At 31.6% G+C, this 15,783-nt stretch overlaps 1 protein-coding gene across 2 annotated transcripts; it reads left to right on the forward strand.

The window, feature by feature from the left end:
• Positions 1-175: 175 nt before the first annotated feature.
• Positions 176-15,246, forward strand: LOC139520743 (SKA complex subunit 1-like). Of its 2 annotated transcripts, none has more exons than XM_071313664.1 (6): positions 176-292; positions 707-991; positions 1,830-1,933; positions 3,035-3,208; positions 5,334-5,503; positions 12,959-15,246. In XM_071313664.1, exons 2-6 carry the CDS (start codon positions 785-787, stop codon positions 13,114-13,116), a joined length of 813 nt encoding a protein of 270 aa, XP_071169765.1. In that variant the 5' UTR covers positions 176-292; positions 707-784; the 3' UTR covers positions 13,117-15,246. The 2 variants fall into 2 exon arrangements, with proteins under 2 accessions (XP_071169765.1, XP_071169764.1); XM_071313663.1 differs by having other exon boundaries at positions 178-296.
• Positions 15,247-15,783: the final 537 nt, after the last annotated feature.

Consider the following 15,783-nt stretch of genomic DNA (forward strand, 5'->3'; position numbering starts at 1 on the left):
AATATAAATACTTATCAATACTGATATATGAAGCTTTTGTGCAATATTTCATTTAATTATTATCATGGAAATATATGTTTTAGTCACATTAAAATTAGCTGCACAACATTTCATGACAAACAATTATACAAAATTAATTTACAGATCAGGGCTGGGCTGGTACACCTAATTTAGCTATTCCAATAAGACCGGATAGGTTTGGCGGAACTTTTGAACTGTCTAAAAGAATAGAATTCAACTACTTTCCAGAAATAAACAGCTTTAACATGTTACAACATATGTAGTAGTTAATGCAAGTGAGCATGTTCTATAGATATAGAGAAATTAGTTGTCAACACACCCACTGTGGCTCCTCAACATTTTTTCACCATGCAGTCAAAGCTTTGGAGACGTTTCGGCCCCATACCAGTTCGGCCACAGTAGTTTCGGCCATAGTTGAATCGACCAAACTATTTCATGTTGTTCACAACTTAAAAATGAAGAAAAATTTTCTGCAAAATTACAGAATGTGCTTCCTGCTTCTGTACTAGTCTATAGTATGTTGACATCACTACCCTACTACCAGCGTACAAAAATGTCAAAATTAGTGCAGAATATGTTATTTGAGGGTATAAATGCCCATTTTCGACTACTGTTAGCGTTAAATTGATTAAAATGTTATTATAATTTATCATATATCTTAATATATTCATTTATTTTATTATAGGCTTTAGAAATTACCTTCACTGCTTCAGAAGGAGATGAACAAGATTTACACATCCAATAAATAGATGTTATTGTAAAGATGGCAACACTGGAGGATTTAGCAGAAAGTTTTGACGGTCGCTTAGAATGTATGCGAACACTGGTAGATCTACAGTTTGCAGCAGAAGAGATTGACTGTAACAAACATTTTGAAACCTTGTTGAATGAAGTGGAAAAACTTGAAAATGTCTTGTCTGTGATGAGATCTGTTGTTCAAAAACAGAAGGAAGAATCTAAACAAATACAGGTGTGAATTAAGATTCGATATAAAAAGTATTGAAGATGTGTAGTGTTAGAAAAAACTAGCAGCCAATGAATGAAATTTATGAAAAATTGCATGTACAAAAATGTACATGTTACGATGTAGTTTTCATCAATATCACCATTTATTTGACAAGCTAGCTACTTATCTGTTCTTTAGTAATTGTAAGGGTAAAGGCTGGTCCAATGTGAACATATAAGGGACACCCAGGGAAATCTCTATTATGGGTGAATCATTCAAAATGGTTAATTCTGTATTATAAAAGTGTAACAGAAATTCTAAAATTGCATCTTAAAATGAATGCCCAATTTTCAAAGTAACTTCCCTGTGTACCCTGTTTGTTTTAATGAAATAGTTCTAACTAATTGTTTGGATAGAAGAATAATATGGAATAGATTTCCAGAGGTGTTTACTGTTTAGGCTACAACTACATGTTCATGTATGACCATGATGACTAGCGTGCAAACTCAGGCCCTCTTTTTGTACTCTTGATATAATACAGAAGCCTAAAACCATTTAATTGCACTTGAAAAGCATTCAACATTAAGTTCAAACTACATCATGTACCTACTCTCTGAACTTTTGATTTTGTTTGGGTTGCTTAGTCTTTGGTTTTCTTATTGGTATATTGGGGTCTGCTGACTGCTGTCATTTGGTTTGTCTTTTAATTATGGTGCTTATTATGAATTTCATTTGCCCTTAATTTGCATATGCTTTAAATTTACTTTTTTTGACCATATGATCAGTAAAAGCATTGCATTTTTTATAGTGTTAAAATTTTGTCATTTAACAAATTAAACATATTTTTTTTTACCTTTTTCAGGAGGTTAAGTTGACATTTGAAAATATGATTAGCCATTTGCAGTATAGTTGTCAACATGTACCTGTACACATTCCACAACCAGCAAAGAAGGAGGCTGTTCATCAGTAAGAAATAACTTATGTCCAAACTTTTGAATCATTAAAAGCATTTTTGTCACATACGTTTTGTTTAATATAAATTTAAATAAGAAGATAGTATGAGTGCCAATGAGACATCTCTCCATCTATATTTTAAGACGGTACAAAACAGATTGACACTTTGGAATGGTTTTCTTATTGTTTAATAGACAAAGCCATGTTCTAATTCCAACAAAACATGCCCAGGGATACATATGTGTGATGTTTTAAATGAATCTGTAACAGCAATTGTATTTTCAATGACACTGGATATATAAAAGAAACAGTATTTTGAAGTTGCTTTCTATGAATTTCAATTTGTGCAAAATTAAATTCTGATTTTTAACCAGATTTTTGTGACAAAAATGTCGGTTATTGATTTGGGGATGTACATTGTACGGCGGGCGGGCGGCAATCAAATGTTGTCCTTGCATTAACTCATGAGCCGTTCAACCAAAGCTTTTAAAATTTTAATATGTTATTACTGACAACTATACGAAGGTCAAGTTCAATAATGGCGATTTTGACTTTTACCGTTCAGGAGTTATGGTTCTTGAAAGATTGAAAAATGGTGTTTCCAGTCGTGTCCGTGCATTTTCTCATAAACCATTCAACCAAAGCTTTGAAATTTTTAAATGTTGTTACTGATGACAAAATAGAGGTCAAGTTCAATAATGACGATTTTGACTTTTACCGTTCAGGAGTTATGGTTCTTGAAAGATCGTAAAATGGCGTTTCCATTCACGTTGTTGCATTTACTAATGAACCATTCAATTCATTCTAAGCTTTTCAAATTTTAATATGTTGATACTGACTACAAAATGAAGGTCAAATTTGATATTGACGATTTTCACTTTCAGCATTCATCAGTTATGGTTCTTGTTTTTAAATGTTTGCTCTGCATCAAATTAAAATGACTGCTTTCCACACAGGTCTGAATGGTCAGATTCATATTTTAAATTTTATTCCTGTTTTTTTTTCATCAGACTTTCATTTAGTATTGAATAAGTTGTTTGAAAGACTTTATAATTGAATCAAATAGAATTATGGACATTAGTAAGGTTATTCTCTGAATTAATCTTTTTACAGGGAAGCAAAGACTAAAAAAGAGAATCAGACAACTTCAGTTAAAAGTGGAAATGGAGGCAATAAAGTGAAATCTGCAGAAAAAAATGAGAAAAACAGTAAAAAGTCAGGAAAATGTGATGTTTATGTACCAACAGTGGAATATGTAACAGTTGACGAGTTTGAAGGAGTACCCAAGTATGTATACCTATAATTTATGCATGTTGAATACCTTAGCTCAAACAGAGACTTAGAAAATAAGCTATGAACACATATATTTTAAAAACAACTAAGAATATAATGATAAAGATCCTGACTACGCATTCAATTGTTTTACCAATGTATTATTATAAAATGCATCCAAAAAATATTGGGCCATGAGTTTTAAGGTAAGACTACACTGCAGGTGGGATTTTTTTTGTTTGTTTTTATTGTTCTAAAGAAATGCACCAATAATTAATGGTGTTATAGGACCTTTTTGGCAACCTGGGATGTCTTTACAACAGAGCTCCAGATAAGCTGCTTATTTTTGTGATCATGCAATACAAATAATTTAAAACCCAATGCAATTGCCCATTGCAGGGTTCTAAAACCCAATTCATCCAAAGGAAAACCCAATTATATGCGAAAACCATGAGTTCATAACGCTTTTATTCGCTATCGTTTGCGTTATTTACCCTTATCTGATATTAGTCATCGTGTAAATCTATTTTTATAATATTTATAATTGGAAATGTCCTTTCATTCTAAAAATAGAGCGTTGCGCATTAAGTAGCTGAAATGGGTCCCTGTTGGAATTTTCCGTTGCTCAGGAGATACATGTGTTTATGAAAACATTTCGATCTGCTCGTCGTTTATCCAATTATATAGTCTAGAGTTTGTCATGTTCTCATATTTTTTTCGAATTGCTTAGGATTTATAATAACATACAATTAATTAAAACAAAAGTAAATTTCCGGTAAAAATATTGAATAAAAGCATGTTTTCATCTTCTTTTTGAAAGCTGAGGGAAAGTTTTGATGATAACAAGACTCAGCTAGTGTTTTTTAGGAAACTGTCAATCAAACGCACAGGCATGTTTGCCTACCTTAACAAATGATAAACCCAGGGTTTTGTCGAGCTGTTGGAAAAAGTGAGAGGCCAAATCAATTATGACATGATATGTAATTGGAAAGTATCGGAAACCAAAAGTTCTAATAAAGTTGATGAGTGAATACACATATCCATTTTTTACGTCAATGCAGCTTGACACTTCGTTTTGGTCTAATTGTTCTGTAGGCTTAAGATAGTTGTCTTATTCATTGTTATTGGCAAGTGCATAACATTGTCATTAATTTTTTTGATGCTTGAGATTTGTTGTTGCAGAATTGTTTGAATTGTTTGAAAATTGAAGTTGAAGTCATTAAACCACACTATAAACCTGGACAGAGTTTTGGAGCTAGATCGAGTATATCTTAAAATCTTGAAACTACTTATTATTAAAAAGAAGATCTGTCAAATAGGTGAAAGGACTGGCAAAACTTTCTTACAGCACCTAAATTTTACATATATTACATAAAAATCTAAACACTTAGCCACACCTACCCCAACTAAACTGTAGGGTGATCATATGGGATCTAGAAAGGTAATTAGTTACTGTCCAACTAGTGACACCAGCTGCAGTTTATACAAGTTGTAAGAAAATACAAAACTGGCAGAATGTTTAAAACAGGACACAAATTAAACATACAATTGCTCGTCAGTGAATAAACCAAATAAAACAGCTATACAAAGAGAGAAAACATATTTAAGATGGAAAAACATCTGGGGTTGATATAATGTGATTATAAGATGCCTAAATATTCGATATTGTGTTGATGAAAAAACCCAATACATTAAGGAGCTTGGTGGTGAAAAACCCAATTTGATATTTGCTTGGGGGGTGAATTGGAATTGATAATGCAATTAAAAAACTTTATCACCCAATAACATAAAAAAATGGGGGGTAAAAACCCCAATTTGTGAATTCTTATCTGGAGCTCTGTACTATGGCGATAATTATTGCATCATTATATAAAGTTCTGTTTGAAATAAAAGCAGCCATAAAATAGTTATTAGCATTAAAATAGATATCAAAAGAAAGTTAATTGATAGCAAAGGTAGTTAGTTATAAATGAAAATACCTTGAGTAAATTAAACTGTAAAAAGTTTTTGAGTTATCTCCCTTTGCAAATATAGTTTTGCAATGCTTTAGAATTGCTGATAATAAATCAGTTTCTGACATGCTTTTGATTATATAAATTTTTAATAATAAGTAATAATAAATGTATATTTCATTTTGAAGGTACATGAAAGGGCGTTTAACTTACAGCCAGGTGAATGGTGCCATAGATGAATTAAACAAGCCATTAAAGGAAAAATACAAAATATTATCAATGAAAAGAACAACTTTGAATGATATTAACAGAAAAAGATATGAAAAATTCAAGTTACAGGAAACAAAAGACACAGCAGGTTTGTTTAGTAACACTACTTTGATAACAATTAAGGCTCAAACTACACTAATATTGGCCCTTCACCATATTGCAAAATTATAATGCGATGTAGACTGAAATCAGATACCATCTTTTGGTGTGTATAGTGCGGACCCCTTTGTGGTCCAAGAAACGAGAGAAAAAAAGTTTATTTGTCATATAATACTCCTAGACATTTTCAGAAAAGTCACAGCTCCAAAATCGGCAAACAGGAAGCTTATCGGTAAACAGGAAGTTTTTTAAATGGACACCAATGATCGGAGAATTCCGTACGGAATACATAATTAATATGAAATTGAAAGTATTCTAACAAATGAATAAGAATTTCATTAGATTAAGATAAATTTTTTAAACCAAATTTAATAAATAGTTTATGTATCAAGGACAAGATTTAATGTCCAAATTATTGTTCTGATTCAAAACAATAAATAATTACAAATCAGTCTAATAATATTAATTAATGTCATTAGTGCTGTATTAAATTGTTAAAATCTCATTGTTTTCATTTTTTGTTTGATGATTCTATGGGATTATCATGTTTTCAATCATAATTTGTTGAATGGTTTTAAACAGTTGTTTAAAAGTTGAGAAGTTACAAAGTAAAAACGTATTTTTCCTAATAAATTTTCCATAGAGTAAATCATCACTTCACAATATTAAGTCACATGACTGACCCATATGACTTGCGATCACCTGATCAATATATTAGAAAAAAATGGTGATTTATCTTTTCAAAATGTGGTTCATTCAATTTTCATACACTTTTCTTCAACTCTCTATGATGAACACATACACAAACAGTAAGTTATGACAACAAGGAACACAGAGGCTAATTTAATCGACAACAAAACTTTATTAAGACTTATCAAACTTCCGGATTGCAAAACAGATGGACAAATTTACAAGATAAACGTAACAACAAAGATATAAAATGTATTTTATTTAAATAAAACATGACAAATCAAGAACAAGGCTTAAATTAAAATATTGTTTGTTTGCCCTTTACCGACCGACCCTATAAATTCGTTCCGCCTGAAAATCTTTTATTTGTATTTACCTGCAAGATTTTATTTTATTTTGTTTTTCCGTTCCTACAAATAATCTTATATTTGTATTTCCGCTCAAAACATATTTACCGGAATCCTCGGGTTTTATCTTTCCCGGATAAGGTCTAGTCTGTTTGGTATCACGTGAGCGTTTGACATGAACACTTGCATTCAGAGTTTCAAAGCATTTGTTAGAAATCATGATATGACGAACGTTACTCTGTGTCTTTATACTTGAAGAGTAGGGTTCATTAAAAAAAAGTTCGTCCAATACAAAATTATCAACGTGTGTACAAAATATTTTGTAAACGGACGTTGTATCCTATGTAGGAATGGCCTTTGGTGATCGGTGGATCAGGATGATTATGTTAACGATGTCTTCAACAAGCATTGAAACATGTATATTATTTATGTCTGACATGAACCAAAGGTCTGTAAAGTGGAGAATATTTGGCAGTAAAATCGCCAAGTTTTTCCATACAAATCATTTATAAATGCGATAAAAAATATGTGACAATTTTGATTCAAGTCTTGTATCATTTTTATTGGAAACCCAGGCATACAAGAACATTTAAACACGCTAGGGACTGTTACTACTAGTAATGTATGTCTGCCTGGACATATTTTACCAGGCCAAAGTTATCTCTAACAGAAAACCTTTAGGTCAAGGTAAGCGTACAATGAACGTAGGACAGAATATTAGTGTAAGTTAAAACTCTTAAAAGTTCCAGGCATATTAATATTGAAAATATGCTGCACAGCCCTATATTTTGATATTTGAAAACAAAATAGTAGTGCATATGAATTAATTTCACATTCTACATGATATTTTTTCTTCAAAACTTCCTGGGACTTTATACTAGTCTAAAAGTCCCAGAAATTTATTAGCAAAAATATACTTAAACAAAAGCAATACAGACAAAAAATGACGTCATGCAGATTATGTATCTATAAAATAAAATATTATACCTACCTGCCTATAGCTACCCATGACAAAAAATGTACCGATCTCAGTTATTTTTTGGGAAAGAAAAATAAATTATTTTACCTACCTACCTACCCTGTTTCAAAACATAGGGCCGGAAAAGGACAAACAATCAATATTTTAATTTAGGCCTAAGTGATTTAAAAAATCACTTATTTCAATAAGTCCCCTGACTGTTTAGTTTTGTTTAAAGGGAATGACTTATAATAAGTCAATGGTATTTGGTATGCAGTTGTATTACCATTGGCACATCTCATTTACATGGAGATTATATTGACCCACCCCCTCTTCATTAATGTAAGTGTTTAGGTTTGTTTAAAGGGAATGACTTATGATTGGTCAATGGTATTTGGTATGCAGTTGTATTAGCATTGGCACATCTCATTTACATGGAGATTGTTTAGTCATGTTAGTAACTTAGTCATATACCTCCTACATGGTTCTTTAACTGAATTTTTGCATAACTTATATAACATGTTAAAGTATTGCTATTTTAATTTCAACATTTGCATAATCAAAATTACAAAACATGCAAAAAGGGAAGACAGACATATCTCTGTGATACCAGTTTATCTTTAAATTAATAATAGAGCTAAGGCAGTACTTATTAACTGCAAAAATCATCAGCTATGCATGAACTAAAAAATCTGACTGCAACCATCATATTATTCTAGGAGTTTTTATCTTTTGTTTATGATATGTTTATGGTTTTTTGTCGAGCCTGCGACGTGTGTCGTAGAAAGCTTGACATAGGGATAGTGATCTGTGTCACGGCAGCTTTAGCTAACTTCTTAAAAGCTTTATATTTTAGAAGGTGGAAGACCTGGATGCTTCTTACTTTGTATATGGATGCCTCATGTATCAAGGCTATCAGTCACATGTTCAATGACCTTGACCTCATTTTCATGGATCAGTGGTTATAGTTAAATTTTTGTGTTTTGGTCTGTTTTTCTTATACTGTATGCAATAGGTCTACTATATTTGGTGTATAGAATGATTGTAAGGTGTACATGTCTAGCTGGCAGGTGTCATCTGACCTTAACCATATTTTCATGGTTCAGTGGTCAAAGTCAAGTTTTTGAGTTTTGGTCGTTTTTTCTAATACTATATGCAATAGGTCAACTATGTTTAATGTATAGAAATATTTTATGATCTACATGTATATATCAGTCATGCAGGTTTTATTTGACCGTGAACTCATTTTCACGGTTCATTGCTCAGTGTTAAGTTTTGGTGTTTTGGTCTGGTTTTCTTAAACTATAAGCAATAGGTCAACTATATTTGTTGTATGGAAGAATTGTTAGCTGTACATGTCTGCCTGGTATGGTTCATCTGACCTTGACCTCATTTTCATGGTTCATTGGTCAATGTTTAATTTTCTAGGTTAATGTTAAGTTTATGTGACAGTTGTAATAAAGCTTTATCATGTTTATATTGAGGACTTTCAACATAATATCAATGATTAGTAAAGAAGGCGAGACATTTCAGCGTGTGCACTCTTGTTTGCCTTTACCTAAAACATTTATAAATAGACAAATATAGTATATTGGAAAAAGTAATCAGTAAAACATCTACAAAAATACTAATATGACTACAACAGTCAATTGACTTATTGTAGGAGTTATTGCCATTAAAACGAAGATTTACCAAGACTATGACATTTTGTGGCTTGAGAATTGACTTTTTTTCGGACATTGACATTTCGATACGATTAGGGGTTACAATTTTTTTTAGCTTTAATAAATTTGTCAAACCTCCAAAGTTTAAGCAAAATTTTGATTTATTTGTTTTAGCTCCAAGTGAGTTTTTCTGGGCCTCCTCTTTTCTGGGAAAAAATTGGTTGATTATATAGGAAATCACTGATGCATGACCTGAGTGGGGCCCCTCTTATGCAGTCAGAGGGCCCCCACTTATGAAAATTTCTTGATCCACCACTGCACTTGTCGTCCGTCATCTGTCGTTGTTAACTTCTACAAATATCTTCTCTTTAACTACTGAACCAAATTTTACTAAACTTGGCCACAATCATCATTTGGTAGCAGATATATAAACAGCACTGAGCAGCTGTATTTTGTTTGTTATAATTTTTTTTCTTGCTGTATTTAAGAAGCCTAGCATTTAAGTTTTACTGTTTATACTTTAAATGTAATGTATATTAATTTGTTGTAGAATATATTTGAATCACTATGACCATGATGACCTACATTCTACACATGGATAACCTCATCTGTAGTTTTGCATTTAGAATCATTGATAAAAAGTTTCTTTAAGCATATATATCTAAGGCATCCATTTCTACAAGACAAATAATTCAGTTCTGACAGTAGACTTGATTCAGATAGAAAAGTAAAAATTTGAAGTATCTTGTTGTTTTACTCTAGAATTGCAATATAACGAATATCTTCAGTTTAGAAAACCAATTTAGATCTCCTGAAGGAAAATCACTTATATTGTGTATTTGAAGTATAGTCTTTACAATGAGTTTTACACTAATTTCAGGATGTTATTAACAAGCTAATTTATCTAAACAGATTTTTATTCAATATAAAGTATTGATTTTCCAGACAAGAGACTTGTTTTTCATTTCAAATAATTCTTTCAATCAGTATCTCTGTAAGCAGGAACCATGGAAACGATATAATTCAAATATAATCTGGTACAGATTAAGTTTTATTGAAAAATGTTATTTTAATTCTTTTAAATTCTACTCAAGACTGAGAAAATAAAAGATTTCTTGTTCTAACATTAATATAAAATTCAATAGCAGATGACATGTGAAATATCAAGATGCTCAATATTTTTTGGATTTGTCTATTTTACCATGTTTAAAAAGGATTTGATATTCTTTTTTGTTTTTGTCGAGCCTGCAACTTTTGTTGCAGAAAGCTCGACATAGGGATAGTGATCTGGCGGTGGCTACGGCGGCTACGGTGGCTACGGCGGCAGCGGCGTTAGCTAACTTCTTTTAAAAGCTTTATATTTTAGAAGGTAGAAGACCTGGATGCTTCATACTTTGTATATAGATGCCTCATGTTACGAACTTTCCGTCAGTCACATGTCCAATGTCCTTGACCTCATTTTCATGGTTCAGTGACTACTTGAAAAAAAAGTTAAGATTTTTTGTAATGTTAAATTCTCTCTTATTATAAGTAATTGGATAACTATATTTGGTATGTGCGTACATTGCAAGGTCCTCATGCCCGTCAGACAGTTTTCACTTGACCTCGACCTCATTTCATGGATCAGTGAACAAGGTTAAGTTTTGGTGGTCAAGTCCATATCTCAGATACTATAAGCAATTGGTTTAGTATATTGGGTGTATGGAAGGACTGTAAGGTGTACATGTCCAACTGGCGGGTGTCATCTGACCTTGACCTCATTTTCATGGTTCAGTGGTTATAGTTAAGTTTTTTTGTTTTGGTCTGTTTTTCTTATACTATATGCAATAGGTCTACTATATTTGGTGTATGGAATGATTGTAAGGTGTACATGTCTAGCTGACAGGTGTCATCTGACCTTGACCTCATTTTCATGGTTCAGTGGTCAAAGTTAAGTTTTTAAGTTTTGGTCTATTTTTCTAATACGTTATGCATTAGTCAACTATATTTGGTGTATGGAAATATTTTATGATTGATATGTCTGTTACGCAGGTTTTATTTGACCTTGACCTCATTTTCACGGTCCATTGCTAAGTGTTAAGTGTTTGTGTTTTGGTCTGTTTTTCTTAATTTATAAGCAATAAGTCAACTATATTTGTTGTATTGAAGAATTGTTAGCTGTACATGTCTGCCTGGCATGGTTCATCTGACCTTGACCTCATTTCATGGTTCATTGATCAATGTTTCGTTTTCTTTGGTTAATGTTGAGTTTATGTGACAGTTGTAATAAAGCTTTATATTTAGGTCTATCAACATAATATCAATGATTAGTAAAGGAGGCGAGACATTTCAGCGTGTGCACTCTTGTTAATCATTACCTAAAAAATACATAGTTATTTGTAATAGAGTATTTTTTGTTGTTAAAAGTGTTTGATTTCTTTAACCACTGTCATAAAAAAATGGTGTGTAACTGTATATGATAGATCATGTATAAAATACAATGAGTTATATTTCCTGTTATTGTCTGCAATTTTTTTAATAAATTTATAAAATTTTTGATCTTCATAAAATATTTGTCAAAGACTCATTCGGCATTGAAATTTCGTAATTACCACACTGATAAATACAATTTGATAATTCCATTTATTATACTTCAGGTTAAAATGCCATATTTTGATTGGCTATTACAAGGGTGTTAATTTACTCTATCACATGGCTGAGAGGGTGACAATTTTTTTTGAATGTCACCCTCTGGTCCAGACCAATCAAAAATCGATAATTTAAAGGACAATGAATTGAATTCACATCAAGTAATTAAATACAATATTAATGCTTAAAAGTTCTATGTTTTTACTAAGTTTTAATTATTTGACTGTCAAAATAATAAAAAAATGAAACATCTTGCTTGACTCTTTTTTTTTCCCGGTAACTTTGTTATGTACGTGACGTCATAGAAAATACTTTTAAAATAAAATAAATCTGTAATTGACAATAATGATAGGACATTCAGTATAATAAATAAATAACGCATAGCTGAGAGGGTGATAGAGCAGATTGGTACCCCTCAAAAAGCATTGTCAACCGCGGCTGTGCAGCGGTTGACAATGTTTTATCGGGATAACAATCTGCTCTATCACCCTCTAAGCTATGTGTTATTTATATATTGATACATTCATACAAATACATGTACTTTCTCCTCTTCATGTTGCCTGACAATGTCATGCTGTGAGTAACGAAACAGAAAGATAATTTCTGTCATCTTGCTTCCTCATTATGGTCTAGTTTGTTAATATTCAGCTTTTTGTAAATAGCTTTACAGTATGCAACCAAATTGTACAGATTCTTCTAGATCAATAAGATATCAAGTGGCATATCTGCTAAATTAAAATTTTGGGAAACCAATCGAAAACATTGACTGCTTATATTATTTTGTAGAAAACACACACAGTCAATTGAAGACTCTTATATCATTATTAGTTTCGATTGACACCACCCCCCCTCCTGCTTCAGGGTAAAGTTTTTGGTCAAGGTTGTTTTTGATGAAGTTGAAGTTTGATCAACTTGAAACTTAAAACACATGTTTCCTATGATACAATCTTTCTAATTTTAATGTGAAGTTAGAGTTTTGACCCTAAACACGGTCCACTGAACATGGAAAATGATAGTGCGAGTGGGGCATCTGTGTACTATGGACGCATCCTTGTTTTAATTATTTTTTTGCTTTTTAACTTAGAACTTTTTATAAAAATTCTGAATTCAAACTCCTGCAACCTTTGATCTGTCTTAATCTTTAACTTTCTTTTCAGGAGAATATTTCATAGTGGAGGAAGACATTAAAGAATTTTCAACTTTAAAAATTGACAATGTTGGACGTGCTATATTGACTATTCTGCGACATTGTGGTCGGATGAAGGAGATTAGAGGAAGTGGTCACATTAGATATGCTTGTCTCCCTGTATACTGAATGTAATCAGATCATTGTCCATCAAAAAAAGGTCACAACATATATATTGTGACTATTGATGTCTCCCTGTGTACTGAATGTAATCATATCAAACAATGTGTTCATTGTCCATCAAAAATAGGTTGCAATATATATTGACTCCTGTGACAATAGTTTTGCATGACACAAGAAATTGATTACACTTTATGTATATGCTTATCTTTTTATATGACTGAAAAGTCATTGACTGCAAACATTATTTGAATGGGCAGTTTTTGTACAAAACTACAAAAGGAGCATTTGCAAAAAGTGTACAGTATTCATTTATGATGGACGATTTATTTAAAGATATACCTTCTTTGTTTTAGAGAGCTGAATCAATGAAATGGAAAAAAAATGTGTTTATAGACTTTTGAGCAACTAATTGTTTTATGTACATGATGTAAGAATTTAGAATAGCTTAAAATTATCCCACACTCATAATGATCATTATAATTATTAAATAATTGACCATGACCTAAAGGTCAAATACCCTCATCTGTTTAGAAAAAGGTCAGTGTTTCTATTTTTTTATCCACCAATTACAGAAATTGAATACAAGAGATTCCAAGTTCGATTTTATGAATGAACTTCCCCTATTAAACTGTAATCATTTGGGGAAAAACATGTCATAGGCCATGATGACAAAAAAAGTGGTAACATAATACGGCATTTTTCCTTTGAAGTTTTTACGTAATAATCTGCTTAATAGTTCAGTTTCTGAAAAACCATGGTTTAATATAAAGATTGATATGTTATTCCATTAAAAAGAATAATGACATCCTTTGTGCTTGCAACTTCATGAAGATAGGCGAAGCTTTGACTATATGGTATAATCTGATATTTTTTTTATGTTTAACCACGATTTAAACTCCGCCTCTTTTGCCTCAATGTGAATATGACAGTTTAATGAATGCATGAGGACAAGGATTTAGTTTGTTTTACAAATAGGATTTCTTCTTTCTGGGAATCCCCTCCCTGAATTCGTTAATTTCAACGAAATTTGTAAATATGCATCTAAAGACTCGGCCAGTGTTTCATAAAAAAAAAACAGAGAAGGCATCTGGTCCATGCTTTAAGTTTTGGGAACAAACCATTTAATTTTCGCAGGGGGGCTGTTTATACCAGAGCCAGATTATTTTTGCCAATGCATTTAATAAATGCAATAAAATTTTGTTGCAAAAAAAATTTTTGGGGAGAAAATCTATATATTTTTTTTTAATTTATGACAAATCAGAGCCAGGATATTTTGTTCTTAAAATTCCCAGGCCCCCAGAAAATCAAATAGTATGTGCTTTAGGAGGAGCCCGAGTCACTCAATTCAGATAAATAATTTTTTGTCATGTCTGATGTGCCATATTCCCTTATCTTTTGTGTTTCTTTTTCAACTAAAAAAGGATATTACCTAGTGTATATGATTGATTTATTGGAATGGCTGGTGTTCTTGTTTTGTAGTTCATTCCGGAGCACCTGGTGTCGAGATAATTCAATGTTCTTGGTGGCACCAATGAACCTCTTGCTAGGTTCCAACAATATCCATAAAATCTACGTCTTCAAATTTCACGGCCATTCTAAACAACATGTAAGCACTGAATGAACCAACTCATTTCCCAAAAATTGCCTGGATCAAGCAGCAGGCTAGAACAACACTCCCACTGGTTTTTTATTGGATAAAAAATCATCAGGCCACTTTTGAATGATGTTACAAAACATATACATCACACCTTACTCATTAACATATTTAAACGAACTCATCCTGTGGATTCGTCGTTAAAATATGTTAACTCATAAATAGCGTGGTATAAGGTATATATAATACATATTTGCTTTATGACATCAAATTTTTCTGGGAAAAAGATGTCTACCAATTGGAAGATGTATACTGGAGAAAGACAAACATGTATATTGCTGAATTATTTCCTAATGTGATGGTAATCTGACACATCTTGAAATAGGGCAAATTGTAAATAAAAAGCAAATGTTCAAAATAAAGTGAAGTCAGATTTTGAAATCCTAGAAACTCATTGCATTATAGACCTGCTAGCAGTAAGACAAATGTTCATATAATTGTATAAAATGTATATCTTATAAACAATAAAACAATATGAGTCATTTGTGTGTATCTTTAATTGTTCCCGTTTACATGTTACAGAGTTTGGAGAAAACATTGCAATTCATATTTTGTTCATGTTTTTTATTTTCGCATTTAAAGATTCAGATCTAAGCAACTGCATGTAAAAGAAAACACTTTTCTTTTATATATTTATTTTCAACATTGAAGATGGTAAATCAGATGAGTCACCTTGACATACATTTCTACCATGCACTAGTCTTTTCTTTTTGGCATAAAGTTTCAAATTGTAACTTTTTTGTTAGTACAATGCATATGTATTTTGGATGGTAAGAAAGTTTCATACTAAAAATAATAATGACTAAAGTTGAATTTAGTGTTGATTACTAGGTTTATGTAAGATTAAACTATTATAGACAGTCGTTAAATAATGCTACATTTTTTAGAAATTGAAAATTGTGACATCATATTTTTTAGCCAGGCCAGTGTAAGCTATTGCCCTCACTTGGTATCTGTCAATTCCCATATAACTGTATAAAAAAATTATCTCTTGAAACTATTTAACCCTTTGTAACAAC

This window comes from Mytilus edulis, chromosome 4 (assembly GCF_963676685.1).
Source record: "Mytilus edulis chromosome 4, xbMytEdul2.2, whole genome shotgun sequence".
NCBI classification, from domain to species: Eukaryota; Metazoa; Mollusca; class Bivalvia; order Mytilida; family Mytilidae; genus Mytilus; species Mytilus edulis.

What these genes read in the sequence shown, in the direction of transcription:
- LOC139520743 (XM_071313664.1), top strand. Translation starts at nt 785, where the DNA reads ATGGCAACACTGGAGGATTTAGCAGAAAGTTTTGACGGTCGCTTAGAA. An exon ending in AAGAATCTAAACAAATACAG is followed by an intron (nt 992 to 1,829) that starts GTGTGAATTAAG and finishes TACCTTTTTCAG; the next exon opens with GAGGTTAAGTTGACATTTGA. An exon ending in AAGAAGGAGGCTGTTCATCA is followed by an intron (nt 1,934 to 3,034) that starts GTAAGAAATAAC and finishes ATCTTTTTACAG; the next exon opens with GGAAGCAAAGACTAAAAAAG.